Source organism: Grus americana, chromosome 8, assembly GCF_028858705.1.
Source record: "Grus americana isolate bGruAme1 chromosome 8, bGruAme1.mat, whole genome shotgun sequence".
In the NCBI taxonomy this organism is placed as follows: domain Eukaryota; kingdom Metazoa; phylum Chordata; class Aves; order Gruiformes; family Gruidae; genus Grus; species Grus americana.
Window position 1 is genome coordinate 5,751,676 of NC_072859.1, and position 19,061 is coordinate 5,770,736.

At 41.8% G+C, this 19,061-nt stretch overlaps 1 protein-coding gene across 8 annotated transcripts in view; it reads left to right on the forward strand.

Annotated features, from left to right (window-relative positions):
• RASAL2 (RAS protein activator like 2) overlaps window positions 1-19,061 on the forward strand; it is a 186,899-nt gene that overhangs the window by 45,864 nt on the left and 121,974 nt on the right. For 2 of the 8 annotated variants that reach the window (XM_054833241.1, XM_054833243.1), the window contains exon 1: window positions 13,127-13,969. The exons of 4 other annotated variants lie outside the window; for them this stretch is intronic. In XM_054833241.1, coding sequence (XP_054689216.1) covers window positions 13,375-13,969 — 595 coding nt within the window. In that variant the 5' untranslated portion in view covers window positions 13,127-13,374. Of the gene's footprint in view, window positions 1-13,126; window positions 13,970-19,061 lie in introns of those variants that run through there. 2 more of the 8 variants (XM_054833242.1, XM_054833244.1) reach the window with 2 other exon arrangements.

Sequence of the window (19,061 nt, forward strand, 5' to 3'; positions counted from 1 at the left end):
TGGTAGATGAATACATCATGCTCTGCAGAAGTTCAGGGAAGTTATGAACAATACAAGCTGAGCCCTGAGACTTGAAAGTTTAAGAATTAACTTTCTCAACAAACAGGTTTAGAATATTTATCTTGGTGGTCCTAGAAATTAACCTGTCTTGCAGACTTTCTATTCTGGCTCCCATGTTCATCAGTTGTGAGAAGCTCAGAAGTAGGTTTGACAGGTCAGTTTAAAACACTAATACATGCATTAAAAAAATCCCCCAAATCATAACTTATTAAACTCTAAAGGTGATTCGTTAAGGATTATCTTGAGGATTGTCTTTTTATATTTAATTGCTGCAAATTATATTCCTTGAGGGGTTTATATTTTAAGAAGATAAGCTCTGATTTATCCCTGTTTTGGTTTTTTTTTTTCCTCTGTTCCAGTTTATTCCAGAGTAATACTCGTTTTCTTCTGCCAGTTTTTTAGACAGTCAGCAAGATAAAAGGAGGACTTGATAGCTTGACAGCATTTCAGACAGGAGAAGCTTGATTTTGCTTTGGTTTCAGTTGTCCTTCTGTCCCTACGTGTTTGTTTATACAGGGAGGTAATTTTTGGCCTCTGTTGCTGGAAATCACACCAACTGCATGATGTTAAAACCACGTGACTTCTCCCTGAGTCTGAGAATTGTGTGTTAATCCTGTGCCACCAGCACCTTTTAGTGTGAAGCTGTTTGTGCCTCGCTCTGCCGTCAGTTTACAGGAGGGCACAGCTGCTCTGAAGCGGGAGCCCAGGTTTGGAAAGGAGACTTTTGAGTGTGCTCCGTCACCTTTCCTACTTTTCCACGTCTGCTGTGAGCAGGAGCAGACCTAACGGGGTCCCTGTCCCCCCTACAGCGGGGTTGCAAGTGGACAGAGTTGTTCTGAGCTTTGGGGTCTTTTCCTTCTGTCATTCTTTCCCTTTTAACCAACTCTACCCCCAAAATTCTGCCGGCTGGTGATGTAAGAGGAGAACCTCATTGGCTTTTGCAGGAGGCCTGGTCAGTTAATCTTTGGTTTAGAGATGAGAAGTCTAGGAGGAGCTTTACCAACCCTAAGACCTGATCTGGATTTTCATAGTTAAAAAAATGGATGTGTTAGTATGGGATAAGAAGTTGCATGTTACCCAAACAAATAGCATCACCCCAAGCTTGTGCAGAGTTGACCGACGGAGCAGCTTCTCTGTAGCATCCCTGTGAGAGATATCTGACGTCAGCATTGTCCTGCTCTGTCCTCGCTTGCTGTGAAGTGAGGAGGGAACAGGAAGCGAAGGCCTTGTATTTCATCCAGTGATGGTGTTGGGAATGCCAAATTGGGAGGATTTCCTGGCCTTTCTTGTTTTTATGGAAAGAAGAAAACAAAACTTTTAAGACCAAAAAAAAAAAAAACCCCACCTTGTTCTGTCTGCCTCTTCCCTTGCCACTCCCCGCCACTTCTGCCTTGTGCATCGCCAGCCTAAGGGGGAATGTTTCCAGGCTCCTTTTTGAAGATATTTATAAATAAGTTGCACTCCATATGTTTGTTTTGGTTTTTTTCCCAAAATGATTTCTTTACTGTAAGTCATTGAATTTCTGTATAATTGATTTATGCATGGCAACTTGCATCTAGGGAGGGAAGTCGCAAATGGGCTTGGCCTGTGCTGTGCAAGCATGGAGAAATGAAATAAAAAAGTAGTGTGACAATAACCCTGCAATGACACCTGGGGAGAGAAACTTATTTTAAAAAAAAGTTAGTTTTAACTTGTTTTGAAACAATAAGGATAAACGTGCTACATAACTGTTATGAACTAAAACAAAGTGGGGAATACGGGGTACAGATTTCTCTCCTTTAGCCTCAGCCTGCCCAGTAAAATCGAGCTTTACTTTTATAAATATCAATAGATCAAGAAGGGCAAAGGCGTTTTAAGTCATGAGTATTTATAGCAAGAAGGAAAAGCACTTCAGTTGTGTTCCTTCCCATACGTTATGGTTATAAATTGCATCACCTTGGTATGCTTAAGAACAAATCAAGATTTCAGGTTAGGTCTCTTCAGTATGTAGATTTTTGCTTCCCAGCACAACAGGGGTGAAATTCTATTTGTTTACAGCATGTGTGTTCCTATGTGGTTTGGGGAAAGAGGGAATGTATGGCTGGATGTATGCTGCAGCCAGGAGTATCTGTGGTGGAAAAACATCAGCTACAGCAGGGCTGGGGGGAGTAAATGCCTCGCCATGTCCCGCGTAAGAAGATTAGGTTAATACTGCAGCATGGACTTAGCAAAAATTAGAAAGGATAATGCTGCATTAATTCACACAGGTCTAGTTTTGTAGCTCAATGACAAAACAAAACTAGTAATAGTCTAAAAATATAACCCTGAATAAAAGAACTTTCTCCTCCTCCTTTTTTTCCTCGTTCCCCCCTCCTCCCCTCATTTCCTGCTTGGACACCCAAAGTTGGAAACTTAGAATGGGTTTTCAATGGGATTTTTTTTTTCTTTTTTTTTTTTTCCCATGCCTTCATTTAAAAAAAATTAATAATAATAAAAAGTCTCTGTTTCTGTAGCTGTGACTCTCAGTCCTGCAGTGCCTATCTGCCTTGTGTCAGGCATGGGGCTGTCTGGGGGAAGCAGAGTACGCACATACCCAAACCGTGATGCAAGCTTTGAAATTGCACCAAGTGCACTCGTAGCATCAAATGTGCCGGATCACGCTGCGTTTTCCAGTAACAGCCAGAACTCTCTTGGCTCCGAATGGGAAAGTGGTCATGCAGCCTGAAAAGGGGAGAGAGGCCAAATTGCACATTCATTTGGATAATTAGGTAAACAGTAAATATGAGAAGTCTGTCTCCTACTAAAACTCCATTGTTTTTTCCTAACAGTCTATATTTAGATTTGGCAGCCAGATTTATCACAATAATTGGTGCATTGTTTAAACAAGGTCACTGATGTGTGTGCGTGTTTATCTCTGCTTAACTGGATTGCTTATTTGAAGTAGAAATACCTCCAAAAATATTATCCAGAGCTCTTGAAAACTTGCATATTCGACTCCTGAGGCACATGGTCTTTATTAGAAAATAGATGCAATTATTCACATTCAGTTTTGCAGCTTGAAGTCCTGAGGGATTTGTACTTAAAACTGTGGAGATTTGATTACATCCTGATTTTGTGTCTCACTGGTATATGAGTGTTTCATATGTGTAAAAACCTTTTTATAAGGCATAGATTATAATAAGTTACTAAGTGAAGCCATGCAAGTGCTGTCCTGTCTGTTGGAATTGGAATACACATGTTCATTAATTTAGTCTAGCTTCAGTGGTTGCTTATGTATTTACAAAACCCAAAGCGGCTTTGTGTTTTATATGTAAAGCAAATACTTCTGGCCGTGTTGGCAGGTTGGTTTGAAATGTCAGGATACAATTTCAAAGTCGGACTTTATTGTTCACAGCAGTTCTGCACTGCTGGGTGAGGATGGAGCAGAGTTTGCTAACAGTCTAGGGTGGTCAAGGTAAAAATAGCAAGTAACAGCTCATTTTCCTTTTTACTGATGAAGTGAGTAAACATGAAGGCCTTGAAATAGGCTCATGGAGTAGTTCGAGGAGGAATGTTTTAATCAAGTAACTTTTTGACGATAGTTGCACATCAAGAGAGGGTGGGACAGAAGTGTCTTTACTGAAACTACTGAGCCTGGGTGCAGCAGGGATTGGCAGGTCATTTCACAGAGCTGGCAGTAACTTGCTTTGTGGACAATTAGTGGCTTCTTTCTGAAAGCTAATTTCTTTGTGGCTGTGATAGTAGCACCCTAAAGAGCCTTGTACAAAACTATCTGAGGGTTTAAACATAAAGCATTTAAGAATGTCAACTGGAGAGGATTTTTCTGTAAGCAAGAGCATGCAGTATAGGGCTTTTTGTTTCACTGTTGTTATTTTCTGGTCCTGTTAAACCTTTTGGTTAAAACTTCCATTTTTCAATGGAAATACTTGAATTTATATTTTTTTAAAGAGATTGCTGAACAGTGCCTGTCTGCTGGAAGTGCCGCGTGTGCAGACTTACAAATGGGACTTTGGATGCTCAATTTGGAAAGGACTGACCTCAGAAATAGACAGTTCTGTCATCTGGTAAGCCAGCGTTCGCACCTAATGAAACAAAAACAAAGTCCTTTCGGAACATTTGGAAAGAGAAGTAGTCTTGGTACAGTAATAATGAATGGAAAGACAAAAAGAAATGAAGTGCTTGTGTTGTGGGCATGGCTCGCTGTTGCGCGCAGTTGTTCTAGGACTGGGCTTCAGCCTCCCTGACCGGCTGACACAGACAGCAGTCCCCAGAAGGACAGCTTTAACGCTTGGGGACTCTGCCTGGGATGCAATGGCTCGTGCTTTGTACAAATCCTTTTTCACAATGTCTAGGCTTTTTTTGGTTTTGGTTTGTTTGTTCTGTAGTGAGGAGGTGTGTGCATGTGTCACAAATTTGTTCCATAAATAGTCTCACAAAAAGACATTCTCTTCCTTCCCTCTCCCTCCCTCTTCAAAGGTTGAAATTATTCTGTATCTTTCTCTTTTTGGGAGAGCCTATTCTGTACATGTTACCATCAGACAGATTTTAATATTAACTTTTAATCATTCTTTAAATTACAAACACAGACTTAGATTTAGTCAAAGAGGGTGTGCTCCTTTCTTTCCCCCAGTCTGGTGCTGCTTCAGTGCCCGCAGGTCACCTTGCTTCATCCTTTGGCTCTGCACGCTGTTGCCAGTTGTGAAATCTCCTCCAGCCCTGGCGCCGGGCTCGCAGCTGGCTTGGTTTGGCTGGCAGAAGGTACGTCTTCATTTCAGCGCTTCATCACTGTCCCTGTCTTCTGGCTTTTGCACTGATTCAAGACTGTTCCCGATAGGCAACCTGTGGAGAAAGAGCCCTTCTGGTTAGAAGGTCATTTAAATTTAATAACTGCTCTTTTTTTCTCCCCCTCATCTCTCTTTCTTTCACTTTTGGTTGTTTCTTTTACCTCTTTCTCCATGCGGCGTGTAGTAGTTAGTGCTACAGCAACTGGAATTTTACACAGACCCTCTTTCCAAGCTGGTACTAAATGTTTTAATTCCAAACTCTTGGCATTTTGAGATACTGGCATGTTTCATCTTTCTTCCCTGTGATCCATTTCTCCCTTTAGATGAAGGTTTAGTATTAAACTCCTACACATCACTGATGTATTGTCAATTTTTGCACATTAATTTGCTAGTAATACAACATTCTGGAGGGGCTATGAGGTGGGTGTTAGGCTAGTTCTCATATAGCATAAGGAATTTCACTGCCTAATTTCAGAGCCCAAAATAACTCTGGATTTGTAAATTCTTCCTCCTGGTTGGTTGTATGCCCAGCTCCCAGTGCCTGTCTCTGCGGCTAATGCTGTAACGCTGTCATGTAGCAGGTTCTCAAACCATTGCTGCTTGTAGTCCGGTCTAGCAGGCAGAAACACCACCGGATGTCAAAGCTGTCGTGAACCCCTGTGCAGACTGGATATAAAACTGACCAGCAACTCAAGTGTGTCCTCGGTAAATTCAAAAATTATGTTTGTTTGGTCACATTCCTTCAGTTCACGCACAGATTCCATAGGTGTCAAACATTTTGTGTGTTAGATAGAGCAGAAGTACGTCTTGGTTTGCGTGAGCTAATTGTTCACTTTCTTGTTATGGACTGGACTTTTTAAGTCTTCCTAGTTTGGCCATGGAATACCCCAAGTCTGCCTGCTGGCATTTTCTAGCAGTAAACCAAACTCCAGACCGGGTAAGTGCTTGGCTCCAGGTATTGGAAAAACCTCTCTGCTGGTGTCCTGGTGCTCCCATCTTCCCACCTGAGCTCCCACAAAGTCTTGCCGCTTAACAGCAATGCGGAGTAAGAGCTGTGACAGGAGACAGAGTATTTCTATTAAAGATTTCTGGGGTTTATATGGTAAATGGAAGCATTATAATTGTGGATGTTGCTGAAGTTTGTTCCTTATTTATACCGTAATAGTACACTGATACACAATGATATTGGAGTGTTGTCGATTAGTTGGTGGTTATCTGTCACTGGTAGTTGGCTTCACTGCAGGACTTCCCATGTTTGAGAAGCTATGCTTTAAAATATATTTACAAAGCTAGTATTGCATGAAGGATTTGCTGAAATAATTTAGTTTATTCATGCTGTTGTAGGGAAGAGCAAAACAAAATAAGGCCAAGTGAGTTAGAACTATTAGGTTTTTAAATAATGTATAGAATGAAATTATAAATTCAATTCCTAATGTCCTTGGTGGTCACTAGAGCTAATAGGTCTTATTTTTGCAACAGTCAGCACTGAGGACGTGCTGCTTTACAGTGACATACAAATAAAGGGTGGAAAGTTTGAATATATACACCTGCTATTTGGGCATAGTTAGCAAGACCACTTTTAAGATGTTTATCCATTAACATGCCTATATACGATGACTGTTTTTCCTCTCTTAGTAATGTTTAAGCTGCAGTTGGTTTGATGCACTCAGGGATCACATCTAGCAATACTGTTCTGCAGGTAAAACTCTGCTTTAAGATTGCAGAATAATGTTGGGGGGGTGGGGTTGCCTCCCCCCCCCGAAAAGTCCAAAACACTTCAATTGGAAAAGGAGTGGGGGGATGGAAAGGTAATTTTGCCCGCTGAAAAATGACATCATTAAAAACCTACATCAGTAGCTTGCATATGATGTTTCAGATGGTACCAAACCCAGAGCGTCATAGTGAAGAACTGGATGTCAGAGTGGGGATAAGCACTTCTTTATTTATATAGTTGAAGGACAGTCCTGCAAAAGTTGTCAGTGAAGTAGGTCAGTGCGCTTGTCTGTCTTCAGGGGCTGAAGTTGGTGGCTGTGGTTCCGTGGGGTTTCTTCTCACCTTGAGCCCCCCCATACGTGTTGGTGGCTTAACAGCTCGGCACAGCGCTAAGCCCACGGAGGAGCCAGACCTGCGGGAGCAGCTGTGTTGCAGGTCAGGGCTGAGGGTTTGCCTGCCTGCCTGAAACCTGTAAATCTCTACAAATTTCCAAGGCAAGTACCTCCATTCACTACAAATGGGACTTTTTACTGTTAGGACTTCCCGTGCTACGAAGTAGCTGCCAGAGTGTTTACCTTCAGGTTATATATTTGTTTATTTGCACCAGTGCATGTTGCTAAAATACTTGGCTGGCTCGGGGTGGCGTTGCTCGCAGCTGTGTGTGGGCTCGCTTAGCCGCTGCGCACGCTTGGCTAGCTTCTAAATGTACATTTTTATGGGCCTTGAAACTTGGCATGAGCTGTGTTTTGTCGACAACAACAACAACAAAAGATTGCTAGTGAAATTAAAATCTGGCATCACTGTTCTACAGGTTTATTTGCGACATATTGAAATGGGATTTTCTTGCTAACTTTTCCTGGCGTCCGTCCAAAACTCAGCATCTCATAAATTTAGATTATCTCTGCTCAGTTGACAGGGCTGTAGCAGCTTCTCATGCAGATCATGGGAACAGCATGGGAAAATGGAGCCAGGAGACTTTCCAGTGGGGAGGTTCTATCAGCAGAGAAAGTGTAGAAGAAGAATTTGAGGTGGAAATCTTGAACAGTGGTTCAGTACCTGCCTTCAGATGCTAGGCCACCACAAATGCAGACCCGAGTCAGTCCGCATCACCGCGCCTTTGGCTATAGTGAAAGGTAAAGGGCTTGGACATGCAGGGTGATGACTGTTCAACACAGCGTGCCTTGGCACAGAAACTTCTGATCATGAAAATGAGGTGCGTCCTGGCATTTAAATGTGCTGGTATCACCATTTAGCTTGTTCGTAGGTGCATTTCATTCTCAGCATAGTGACAGTGAAAATAGCATACCTCACTGATTTATCTGGGACAGGTGAGCTTTCTGCGTGGTCACTGATACGCGTTGCCGGCTCAAAGCTGGGCACATAAACACGTGGCAGCTTTGCTCTCAGGAACTCTAATCTGGGCTCGGTAAATTATCTGTGTTCCAACCGTGCTGACTCCAAATTCCAGCAAGCCTTGCTCTTCCAGTCACTCTAATCCCAAATGCAACAATTTTTAAGGTGCTATTTCATTTTTCCTCTGTGTAACTTCACCACGCACTAAATATTAAGCGGTCAAGTAAGTCAGGTGCACTGGTTTGCGCTGAGCTGAGGAGAAGTGATATCCACCTGCAGGAAATGTTGCAGGGGGAAACAGATGCGTCTCGGTGATAGGAGATGGGAAGGGGATGTTAGGTCATTAATTACTTAGCCTTGCATAAACAAAACTTAATATTTTGAAAAGTCTCTAATTTAAAGGGAAGGAAAAATCTTTCATCTTCTATGCTATTTAGCCACATGTCAAGTTGGGTCAATTGGAAGACTTTTGTGATGGTTTCTGCTTTATATATTGATTACTCCTCCACAAACTGTTCCAGTGCAATAAGCACTGGACTAGTTTTGAAGAGGAAAAGAGCTAAGAGGAGCTAGACTGCAAAATCGAGGATCCCTGCCTACCTGAATCTCTTCTGGTTTGTCTGGGGAGGGTGCAGGGTGCAATTTGTTTTACTTTTCTACATGTTAAAGAACTTATTTGATGATTTGGGGACTTAATCTGGGATCTTCTCAGAAGCAGCGTTTTCTTAACCTGCTGTCTTTACGATTTAGAAGAGAGGACTTGGTTGAAAACCCAAGTGTGGTGAATAAATGTTATGGGTTTGTCATGGGGTTTGGTGGTTGTGTGGGGTTAAGGGTGTTTCTAGTTTTTTTTTTTTGTTTGGGGTTGGTTTCTTTTAACTCTCTTCTCTTCCCTCCCTCCCCCTCCATATCTCGGCAAATGTTTTAAAAAATGAGAAGTTGGTAAGTTTGTGCTTGGTCCAAAACTAATTTAAAATGGAGTGGTTCAGTCATGGGAGGTTTCAATTCATTTTTTTCTCAATATAAGCTGTGCGAAAGATGAACTAAAATTTACACATTGTAGTGCCTTTACTCAAGCAGTAGACGGCTTTCAGAGAGCAAGTGAGCATTTAAACATTAATTTTTATCATCAGAGACAGGTTCTCCCTCCAGCTGCCTGGCAATGATGCATTTGGGTTTTTTGTGGGGTTGCTTTTTTTTTTTAATTGGATGGTAGTATTTATTAAACAGTAGATACTCTGAGGAATTTCTGAAGCTTCATGCAGCAGAGCTGGGTAGTTTTTCTGGAATGCCAAATGGAGGGGAGCAGACTGCCCACGCAGGAGGCGATTGCCAGAGAAATATCTTCATATGCTTGGTGAAAATGTAATACTGCTTGTGTACATTTTCTGTGAGATGTTGTTATAAAGTGAAGAAAGATTGTTTTCCAATATAATCCTAAAACTGAAATACAGTTACATTCCAAAATAGCAAATCTGCATTTTGTGCATAAATTACTTAAATATCTAGGAGTAGTGAAAAATATGCTGTTAAACATGTCAAATAGGATGATTAAATGACTGGATTGTTAGGAAGAAAATAGTAATTTTCTGAAAACGCTAAATGAATGATTTGGCACAATGAACTGCAAACATTACCAAAAAAACCCTACTTCTGAGGAAAATTTGCTAGCTGAGAATCAGGTTTTTATGCAGTAGGTATTAAAAACAGGAGGTATAAGTGAAAATATTCCAGATTTTCTCAAGTTAATTGACAAGCTCCTTCCTTGCACTGAAATTATTTTACCTGCTGACAGCTGAGTGGGTGGCTCTGTATGGGTAAGGATCTCGCATAACCAATATGTTAGCAGTCACTGCTGTAAGCCGATTTCTCTGTGAAATCTTGGGTAAATGCCTCCCAAGATAAATTGCAGCTCTGAAAGGACTCGAGTTTTTGCAAGGAATAACTGGACTGCGGATCAAGGAGAAAGTTCTGCTGTGTGGATTACTTTCTCGCATGTTATATGTATGCGAGAAATGCTGGACGCAAGCGAGGCCGATATTTACTCGGTGGCGTTGGATTAGTATAGATGAAGGGTTTGTTTGGGCATCATCTTTGCTATTCGTGATGTGGATGAGGAAGAGAGAGTCCAGTTTGACTCAAAACCCAGGCTAAAATTTTTGAGCTAGCAATTTAAAAGAATTGTCTTATTTGTAGACTAAGCAAACGTGTGCATCGGCGATTTTATGTCAATAAGCATGCAAGCCTTTTACGCTGTTTTTAGAAGCGCTTTGAGAAAGACCATTTTACCCTCTGTAGAGTAAGTACACTGTGAAGTCTCAGCTAAGTGAAGGCAGCTGGATAACTGTTTTCTTTGATCATGAAGTGCATTTGTCTGAGCAGTGGTAACATGGAATCAAAAGCGAAATCAAAAGTCAGAAGTAAAGACCCTTCTTAACATTATTCAAACTTAAACTAAACTTTGACTTTGATGTTCCTGGGGTTCATGTTGAGTGCTTATTGAAACCTGTCTTTTTCTGTGGTGTTAGTTCTGTACAGAACTGTGGTCCAATCCCTGGCCACACCAATAAAAATGTTTTTAAGTAGAAGTTAACCCGTAGCTGGTTTTGCACATTGCTTCATGCTGTAACTTGATACATGGCTAATCTTTCTTGCTGAAATGGGTGGTCTGTGGAAGTCAGTGACTGATGTAACGCAAGCTGTATTGGGAAGGAGATGAAATGATCTTTCCATACAGTCAGGTGTCCACAGGATGGTGGTGAAAAACACAACTAGGATTAGAGCAGTCCTGGTGATCATCTCTGTCCTCATGCAAAGAACAGCGGCTCTTCTGAAGTTTCATTCTGTCCAAAGTGCTACTGTGCTAAATCCCTGCCTCAGAATAACGTTGACACGGCCGGTGTCATATTATCTGAGTTGAGTCATTTTTGTTGCCCATACTGAGTCCTCAGACACAGCAGATAAGTGCTTTCAAAACACTGTTTCAACGCATGGTTTGTATGAGTGCTCACCTTGGTCGTTACGTTTCAACAGGAGTTAGAAAGCGTGCTAGAAATCTACAGTAAAGCAAGCAAATCCCAGGAGGACTTCAGCTACCTCACTGTCTGTGTCTGTCTTCTGTCCTCTCCTGCCCTTCTGCACTACCAAACCAAAAGTAGATGTAGATGTGCTAGCGGAAACTTGTACAAGCAAGGCTTGCAGAGCTGACCAGAAACCTAGCTCACATTCTCAGTTTTCTCTGCTGATTATGGCTTGTGCCATTAGAGTGAACCACACTGTCGTCTGTCAGATTTATTTATACTTATTTCTGAAGTTCCATAAAGCCTATTTTACCAGACTGGCTAATTCAAAGCATTTGTTCAAAGCACTACTGCCATATTAGTAGTAAAGGGCTCAACAAGGGAAACAAGGACCCATTGCTGAAAGGGGAGGGTGATGTAATAACAGCAGACTCAATTAAAGTTGGGGTCCTCAATGCTGTGTTGGCCTCAGTCTTCAGAAACAAGGACTCTCAGGCCTCCGTGCTTCGTGAAGGGGATCAAGGAGGAGAAAAAAATATCAGCAGTGGGTGAGGGTCAGGCAGGACTTGTTTGTGAGAACTCAACCCCTACACGTGCAGGGCACCAGAGAGGCTGCACCCAAGGGTGATCAGCAGCCCCTGGGACCAAGAAACAGATAACTCTTTCCTGGTGAATTCTGTAATTTTCACGATGGGAGTACTTGTATCTCTGCACGTATTTGCTGCTCCTCGTGCCTCCTTGAGGACATCATTGCTCTGGATGGAAATTGTAGCAGAATTCTTGTTTAGGTACATTTTGTCATTTAAGACTCATGCTCTGAGCAGCATGACTTCCTACAAAGCACGAGAGTCAGCATCATTATTTTTGATGCAGAATTTGCATTGCAATGCCTGAGCTGTTCTTGCTTCTGAGGTTGGTTGTTGTAACTTCTTGAACATGGCTACTTTAGGTAGTCGCTTCTGTTGCTTCTAACTGAAGAATGTAACTTGCTACTGAATAAGGAAATTATTTCTCGATGTGATGGAGGTCTTTGGGTAACTCCATCCCTATTTTAGGGAGCAGTGATACCCTTTTCCATATATACACATAAGTATGGATGTTTTTGCATGCGCAACTTTCAGGAATGTACTTTGGCTGATGAATGCAGCCTAGCTTAAAGGCGAGATCCCATAGTGGGTCAGTTAAGCTTTATTGGTCTGCCAGACCAGATTATCATTTTATTTAACCAGCGAAGTAGTTTTCATTGTCACTTGATTGCCAAGGGTCTGTCAGTGTTTCCATTATAAACCCACTATTTTCAGGGATTTAAGTAGACTTGAGATTGAAGTGTTCTGGTCTAAAACTTGGCAAGCATGATCTGAGTTCACCAGCGGATATTTTCTTTATGAGATTTTAAAATAGTCAGCTGTTTCTTAAATTGTAGAGAAGGCAAGGTTGGGTTTTTCCCCCCGCCCTCTTGGTTAAACAGATAGGACTATTTTTTCCATCCCGTTTATTCCAACTAGATTTATAAAAATAAAACCCTGTTTTGTTGTTTAAAAAGGGGGGGGTGGATAACACATAAGAAAAGGGGAAATCTGCCTGCTGTCCTTTTGTTTGCCAGAGGATCATGCCTCAAAACCTTCCCTTTGCTTTGGTCTGTGTTTGACGAAGTCCCACCCTCTCTGTCCCTTTTCTCCTCCCGTTTACTTATTTCCCTTCAGTGTTATTTACACTCTCACTACATTAAATTGCAGCGTTTCTTCTCCTTACTCCATTCCTCCCCTTTGCCTTTCTCTCTGGGGCTTTCAGCGCTTGATTCTGATATATCTGCCTATTTTACCTCTCTCTAAAAGGCAACTCTGAGGTATTATTAAGTGATACGACGTACCTATGGTAAATACAAACTCTAGGAATCATCTTTATGTTGTATATTACTTTATACTTAACTACAAGTGTATATAGTTATATACTTTACTACTTAACTGAAGAACATAACATGCATGACTCTCAGTTGAGTACTGCAATTTTTTTAACGCTTTTTGAGACTTTTCTGTAACTCTAAAGTACTTTCACATTCTTTTTTTTTTTAAACCAAATCTTTAATGTAGACCGAAAAAAGCGAAGTGTGATTGGTGCAGAACACCACTGTGGGTTTTCATGGCTGGGCTCTTTTAGTCATTTCCTGAAAGCTTGGTGCAGAAATGTGACAGCGCAGGAAGCAGCAGCAAGCTCAGCAAGGCTTCATGTGCTGTTAGAAGTCTGCTTGCTATAGGTGAGGGCACGTCCTTCTTGCTGAGATGTAGAAATACCCAGTTCTGGAATTGATGCTCAGGATCTTCAGGAAGAACTTCTGCTGTCTTGCGGTTCACAGCAGTGATGAACAAAGTGGCTGGGATTTTAAAATGGTGAGTGAGGAACTACAGCTATGTGACTATTAAACAGCAAGGAATGTAAGTTAAGAGCTGAAATTCAAGGGGTGGAAAATGAGTGCTTTCAAAAAGCACTATAGTCTCTCTCCCAGGCCCTTCAGAAGATCATTGTCAGATCAAGATGCTGGAACTGCTGCATTGAAGGACTATCATTGGTACCACCAAATGAAAAGCAAGATGAAGAATAAACAAATGAGTTCTGACCCAGTGAAACCTCTCGGAGCATACAGGTGGCAGACACATCCTCGTTTTCCCTGGAGGATAAGCAAAAGAGAGGGCTTGTGCAGCCTGAAAGGGGAATGCAATGAGCCAAGTCTTGCCAAAAGTTCTGCAAGCGTGGATGCTACCAGTGCTGATGATCTCCACAAAGACCCAACGGAGATGCTTTTCCCGGCCAGGACTAGACCGTTTCGGGTCCCCTTCAACCGATCTCTGTCTGAACCCGTGCCACACGTTGGAAACAGGAATGCAAAGCCATTTCTGCAAGCCGTGCATTCAGTAGACTCTGAACAGCAGGGCTATTTCATCCGTGGCATTTTCTCCTCTCTCTCAAGTGGCTTTTCAAAGATAATGAGTCGAAAAGGAGAGCCTAGCAGTGAGTCAGTAAATGAAGGGAAGACAGATGATAATCAAATTGACTTGAGTACAGGTAATGAACTCATTTTGGTTTTGTTCTACTTCTCTTTGTGTAGCAGGTGAGTATAGTGAGGTGTTCTTTGAGAGATACGATAGTTGTTTAAATTGTTTTTTAACTTAATTTTCTTAACATGACATTGATGACTCTCTGATATTCTATCTTAATTTAAAAAAAGGCAACTGAAAAAGGGCCTTTCCTGATAAGGAAGTGGTGTGAGATATTTTGGTGTGTGCTTAAAAACTTGGAGCTTCCTTTAGAACAAGCATCATCTGGTGGAAGCAGTAGCATTTTGCTCCCAAACACACCACGTGTGCGGTGGATGCAGTCCTGCAAGGACGGTAGCCTCTGTGGCATTGTAGTGCCCTGACTGAGATATCAAGCCTGCTACTGTAAACGAAGTACTAGGGGGAGAGAGAAATAAAGCTGTCTTCTAAACAGTGTTTGAGACAGTGGAATGGATCTAGTTCCTCATACCAGATTCCCCATTTTGTAATCAACCGGCTAAATTGATGTCTGGTCACTTATAGATGCCAAGGACAGTAGCGTTGCAAAAGGTTTGGCCAGCTGGGATTGAGGTCAGCAAGATGCCAGTCTGAGATTTCATTTAAATCTGCCCTGCTGATAACAATACTCATAAAGCAGGAAGAAAAAAAAAAAGAAAAAGAAAAAAAAAGAGGGGGGAGAAGGGGAGAAATTTGCCTTCTGTTCTCTCGGTCTCTCCTGTAACTTTCTAGTGGGCTACCCAGCCTGAACCAAGTAACTGATGAGGCTTTGGGGGGGTGAAATAAAAGCACAAATAAACCTTCCTTCTCCCTAAAACCGCAGCACTTTCCAGAGTCCTCCAGATTATGGTATTAAAAGCCTGATAACATCTGGATCCAGTTGAGACTGCTGGACAAGTCATCAGTATTCAAAAAAAACCCTCAGCTTAGTACTAGTGGAAGAAGAATGTCCCTTACAGGCTCATGTTTGCTACTAGAAGCAGTCACATATTGCTTTAAAACAAAACCAAATGGCCCAAAAGAAGTAACGAAGGAGGACTATATCTGTTCAAACCTAGTTACATACAGTCACTGATTTGTGTTTCTCCAAGACCTTTCCAATTGGACTTTGTCTTGATGATGCTTGTTAAATCCCATGGAATAGGGGGGGGGGGGGAGTAATAAAACTATTTTTTTTTTTTTTTTCCCCTGTTGAAGGCTTCTTGTTAGGGGGTTGGTTGATTTAGTCTTTTCTCTCCTCTGTAGTCATTCACACTAGAAACAAAGATTTCTACTGCAGGATCCCACTGTTGTTGAGACTTCCTGGGAGACTGAATTAGACTGCTTGGGATAGTTTTTCTGTTTGGTCTCAAGCAATATTAGGGAGGTATTCTATGTGATATAAGCGTTTTGGATCAAAATCTTGCAGTATATGAAGGCCAGAGCATGCTGTAGTTCCTCTTTTTCCTCTGTTCTGGTGCACTTTGATACCAAATAGTTCTCTCGTAATTCCTAAGTATTGTCACTCGGCTAGGTTATTGGGACACCTTGCTTTTAGCAGCGTGGAAGGCGAACAGAGGAAAAGGATTATTTGTGAGAAGGCACCACTTGGTGAATACTGCACATCGGTTATGGGACAGTGATGGTCTTTTGGCTCTTTGGGGTCGGACAAACCTCTGTCTGAGTCTGCCAAAACTGGTTTTGCAGAGAGTCACAGTTCAGGAACTGAGAGAAAAACAATGGGACTCTAGATTAAAAGTCAAACTTTCTCGAGGGAGGAAGTCGCAGCCAGGGAGGTGTTTGGCAAAACAAGATTAATGCAGTCACCCACAAAATCACCTGAAACGGCCAGGTCCTGCTTGGGCTGCTGTCGTGGGACCACAGAGCTTTTAGTGGGATGGACACCTCCGTGGAGTTTCTCTTCAGCCTTTGCTTTCTCAAAGGTTCAGCCTCTGATCTTCAAGTAGACAACAGCTTAGCTTTAAGAGAACTAGCTCACCCTGTAAGACATGCTGCTGTGTGGGATATATAGCCATAGGACAACTAATTGCTTAACACCGGGTTTATTTTTCCTTAAAGAAGAGCTGCTCTTGCCAGAGCTAGCTGGAGCTGCTGGCTAGAGTCTCCTGTCCCACACAGTGCTGTAGGCTGAGACCTGATAAAACTGTGGCAAAACCTGTGAGCTCTTAAGGTTTAGGTCTTGGGTCTGAGGGAGGTAGCTCAGAGACAAAAAGGGCAAGAGAAATAGATCTTGTCTGTTGTGTTCTTCAGCCGCAGCCTAGATGCTCAGAACTGATTAAATCTCTTCTCCTTCCAAATACCATGAGTTTGGTTCTGTGAGGGGGTCACCAAATTGTCCACTGACGGTTTTGGTGCTTGGGCAGGCAGAAGGTGTCTTCCCATGCCTACAGTCCTGTTTACTGTTCAAGCAAAAAATCTAAGAAAATGGATTCTGTTTTCTCTGAGAGACGCAGAATTTGGGAATCCTCAGGCAACTGAACCCAGTGGTAAAAGTGTTCGGGCACAAGATGGTGTGAGACACAGGGTTTCTCCAAAGTATATAAACAGTTTAACTTGGAAAAGCTTGATGAAAAGTCTCCCAGGAAACATCTGTTTGGATAGAAATTCTTATCAGTACAACCCAAACCCAAGAGGACCTTTTCTGTGTTGTTAAATACACAGTGGGAGAGGAGTGCTTTCGAGGTCAACCAAGAGAACCTGGAGGCATGCTTTCTGTCTCCCTTCTGTCCAAGGAGCCAAGCTCACTTCATTAAAAGTATTTCTGCTTTCCTCTGAAATAATTGCAGGTTAAAAAGACTATCTTCCTACTAATGCTTGCCTGGCCTCTTGTGTTTTGCCTCATCTCTGCACCAGAATTGCAGGAGCTGGGTCATCTGCATGAGTTTGTGTAGCGAGTGGTGGAGTTTGCTACTGATCTTTGTAAGCCTAGGGAGGAGCAGTTCCCTTCTTCAAGAAATGGTTACTGCCCAAAAGAGGATCAGTTGGGTTTTTTGGCAACTTAAAGAGGGAAGTGGGATTTAAAAAGAAGGGGGGGGGGGGGGGGGGCGGAATCTGGATGAATATTTTCCAGTTGGTGTGTCAGTCTAGGAAGCATGTTCAGACACGGCTTCATCGGTTCTCGACTGTAGAAATCCCTGCAGGATGGACTCACTCATCCTCTTCGGCGATGAAAGGATGCTGAACCTCAGGAGAGCTGCCTCCTTTGGCTCTGCCCAGAGCTTTGGTGAGACGCAGAGGCTCCCCAAGGCGTGTGGCATGCTTTCTGCAACACGCTGCAGCGTGGGTTTTAGGGGGAAGAGGACAGACGGAGTTGGATGGTCGGTGGGAAGAGCAGAGCTCTTTCCTGCTGTGCTCTGTGGGTCTTCACAGGAGAAACCTGGGCCTGGTTTGGGTGTGAATGAAGGGCTTTTGGTGCATGTGTGCTGATGTTTAAGTACTTCTAGAGCCAGGCATTTTGAACGAGCATTTACATTAGCATATGCAAAGCCTGAAGGGAAGAGGATTTATATTCGATATTAAGTTGTTATAAATAACTTAAGAAATATAAGAACATTTTAATTTCTAGTAAATGTACCAGCTTGAGGAAGGAGAAGTATCATTCTGATAAACTTGTTGATTGTGAACATACCATGATTGCAGTAGAAATAAGATAAGGAAGGAGCTATGCAGCCAAAGCTTTGGATGCAAGGGTTGTACGTGAGCTGCTGCACCTTTTTTTGTTATTTCTGAGTATTACCAGTCACCCTGCAACACTGCTGAGAATGGGTTTGTGAGAGCATGCTTGGATAACGTTTATTTCACTGCTCCTTCTTACCTGGATCTTAGGGCAGTGTGAGTTTAATGGTAGATAGATGACAAAATAATTCTTCAGTAGAATCAATTACCTATATCTTCCCTAGGTATGTCTGTTTTGGTTTAGGGGGGAGAGGGTAAACACTGATTTCTTTTATTTAGCGTGCATTTAGCTTTCACAGTTGCTCTCTTGTTACAATCTTTTTATAAAGACACTTCCTCAGAATTATTTCCTTCTTTCTTCACCTGGCTAAAGATATGTTTCTTCAGTCTTTTAATTTTGATTTCATACTTTAATTCATTTTATAGAGATTTTTGTGTCTAGAGTGAGAGAATATTTTATATCCTTGCTTTTCTGGAATGGATTTTGTTTGGGTTTTTTTATAATTCACTAAAGTTATTCAAACTCTGTGCTCTTTTTAATATCTTTACAGTCTAGATTAATTAAATTCTATTTCTTATATCTTTCCATATAAACTTATTTAGAGATTTGTATTTTCACGTTTATAACTCAAAGTAGAGCCAAGGCAGTCCCACATTCCTTTCAGCAATTCCCAAAATACAAAACTGTTTCTTCCTGTCTGAGATGGGAATTTAGTATTTATTACTCATTGGAGCAGCTTTTCTATTTTCCTGTTTTTAAAACCACTTTCTCATTTTAGAAGTCCTTCTGCTGACTCATGTTCCTCCACCCCCAAATCTCTTTTGCTCTTAAGTAGTTTATGTTTGGTGGGGTTTTTATCAGGGAACTTTTACACAATTGAGCTTATTCTGTAATTCACGTGTTCATTTAAGTGCTGTGCAACTGTCAGTTTATATGCCTTCTGCTACGATCCCCTATGTTTTGTTGCAAGGTGTAGTCTTAATGTTAAAACTCGTTCACTTTTAATTGTCAGCTTTAATTGACCAGATTCAAGATAGCTGCTTATGCTTAATCCTTATGTAGCATTTAAACGACTGTAGTTTTTGTGCAGAGTTATAACTGAAAATAACACATTGCTATCGGTCTGTCTTTTTTTAACTGTAGTGTGGCTTTGTGGTAGTAAATATTGTGTTACGTGGTATATTGACAATTACAGGGGGCTGGGGATGCACAGGGGAGCGTTTCTGGCATTTGGCAGCTTTGAGTATCACTTAAACACCCCAGCACCTCCCTGCACCCCGAAGATACTTCCTTTTGCTGGTAAGCTACGCTTGGTTCATCCCAAGCATTGTAATGTTTAACGTGGGCAATAGGCTGATACTGTTCAGCTGAATATTTATGAACACAACACAAAATAATGAGCCATACTATCTGAAGCTAATAAAAT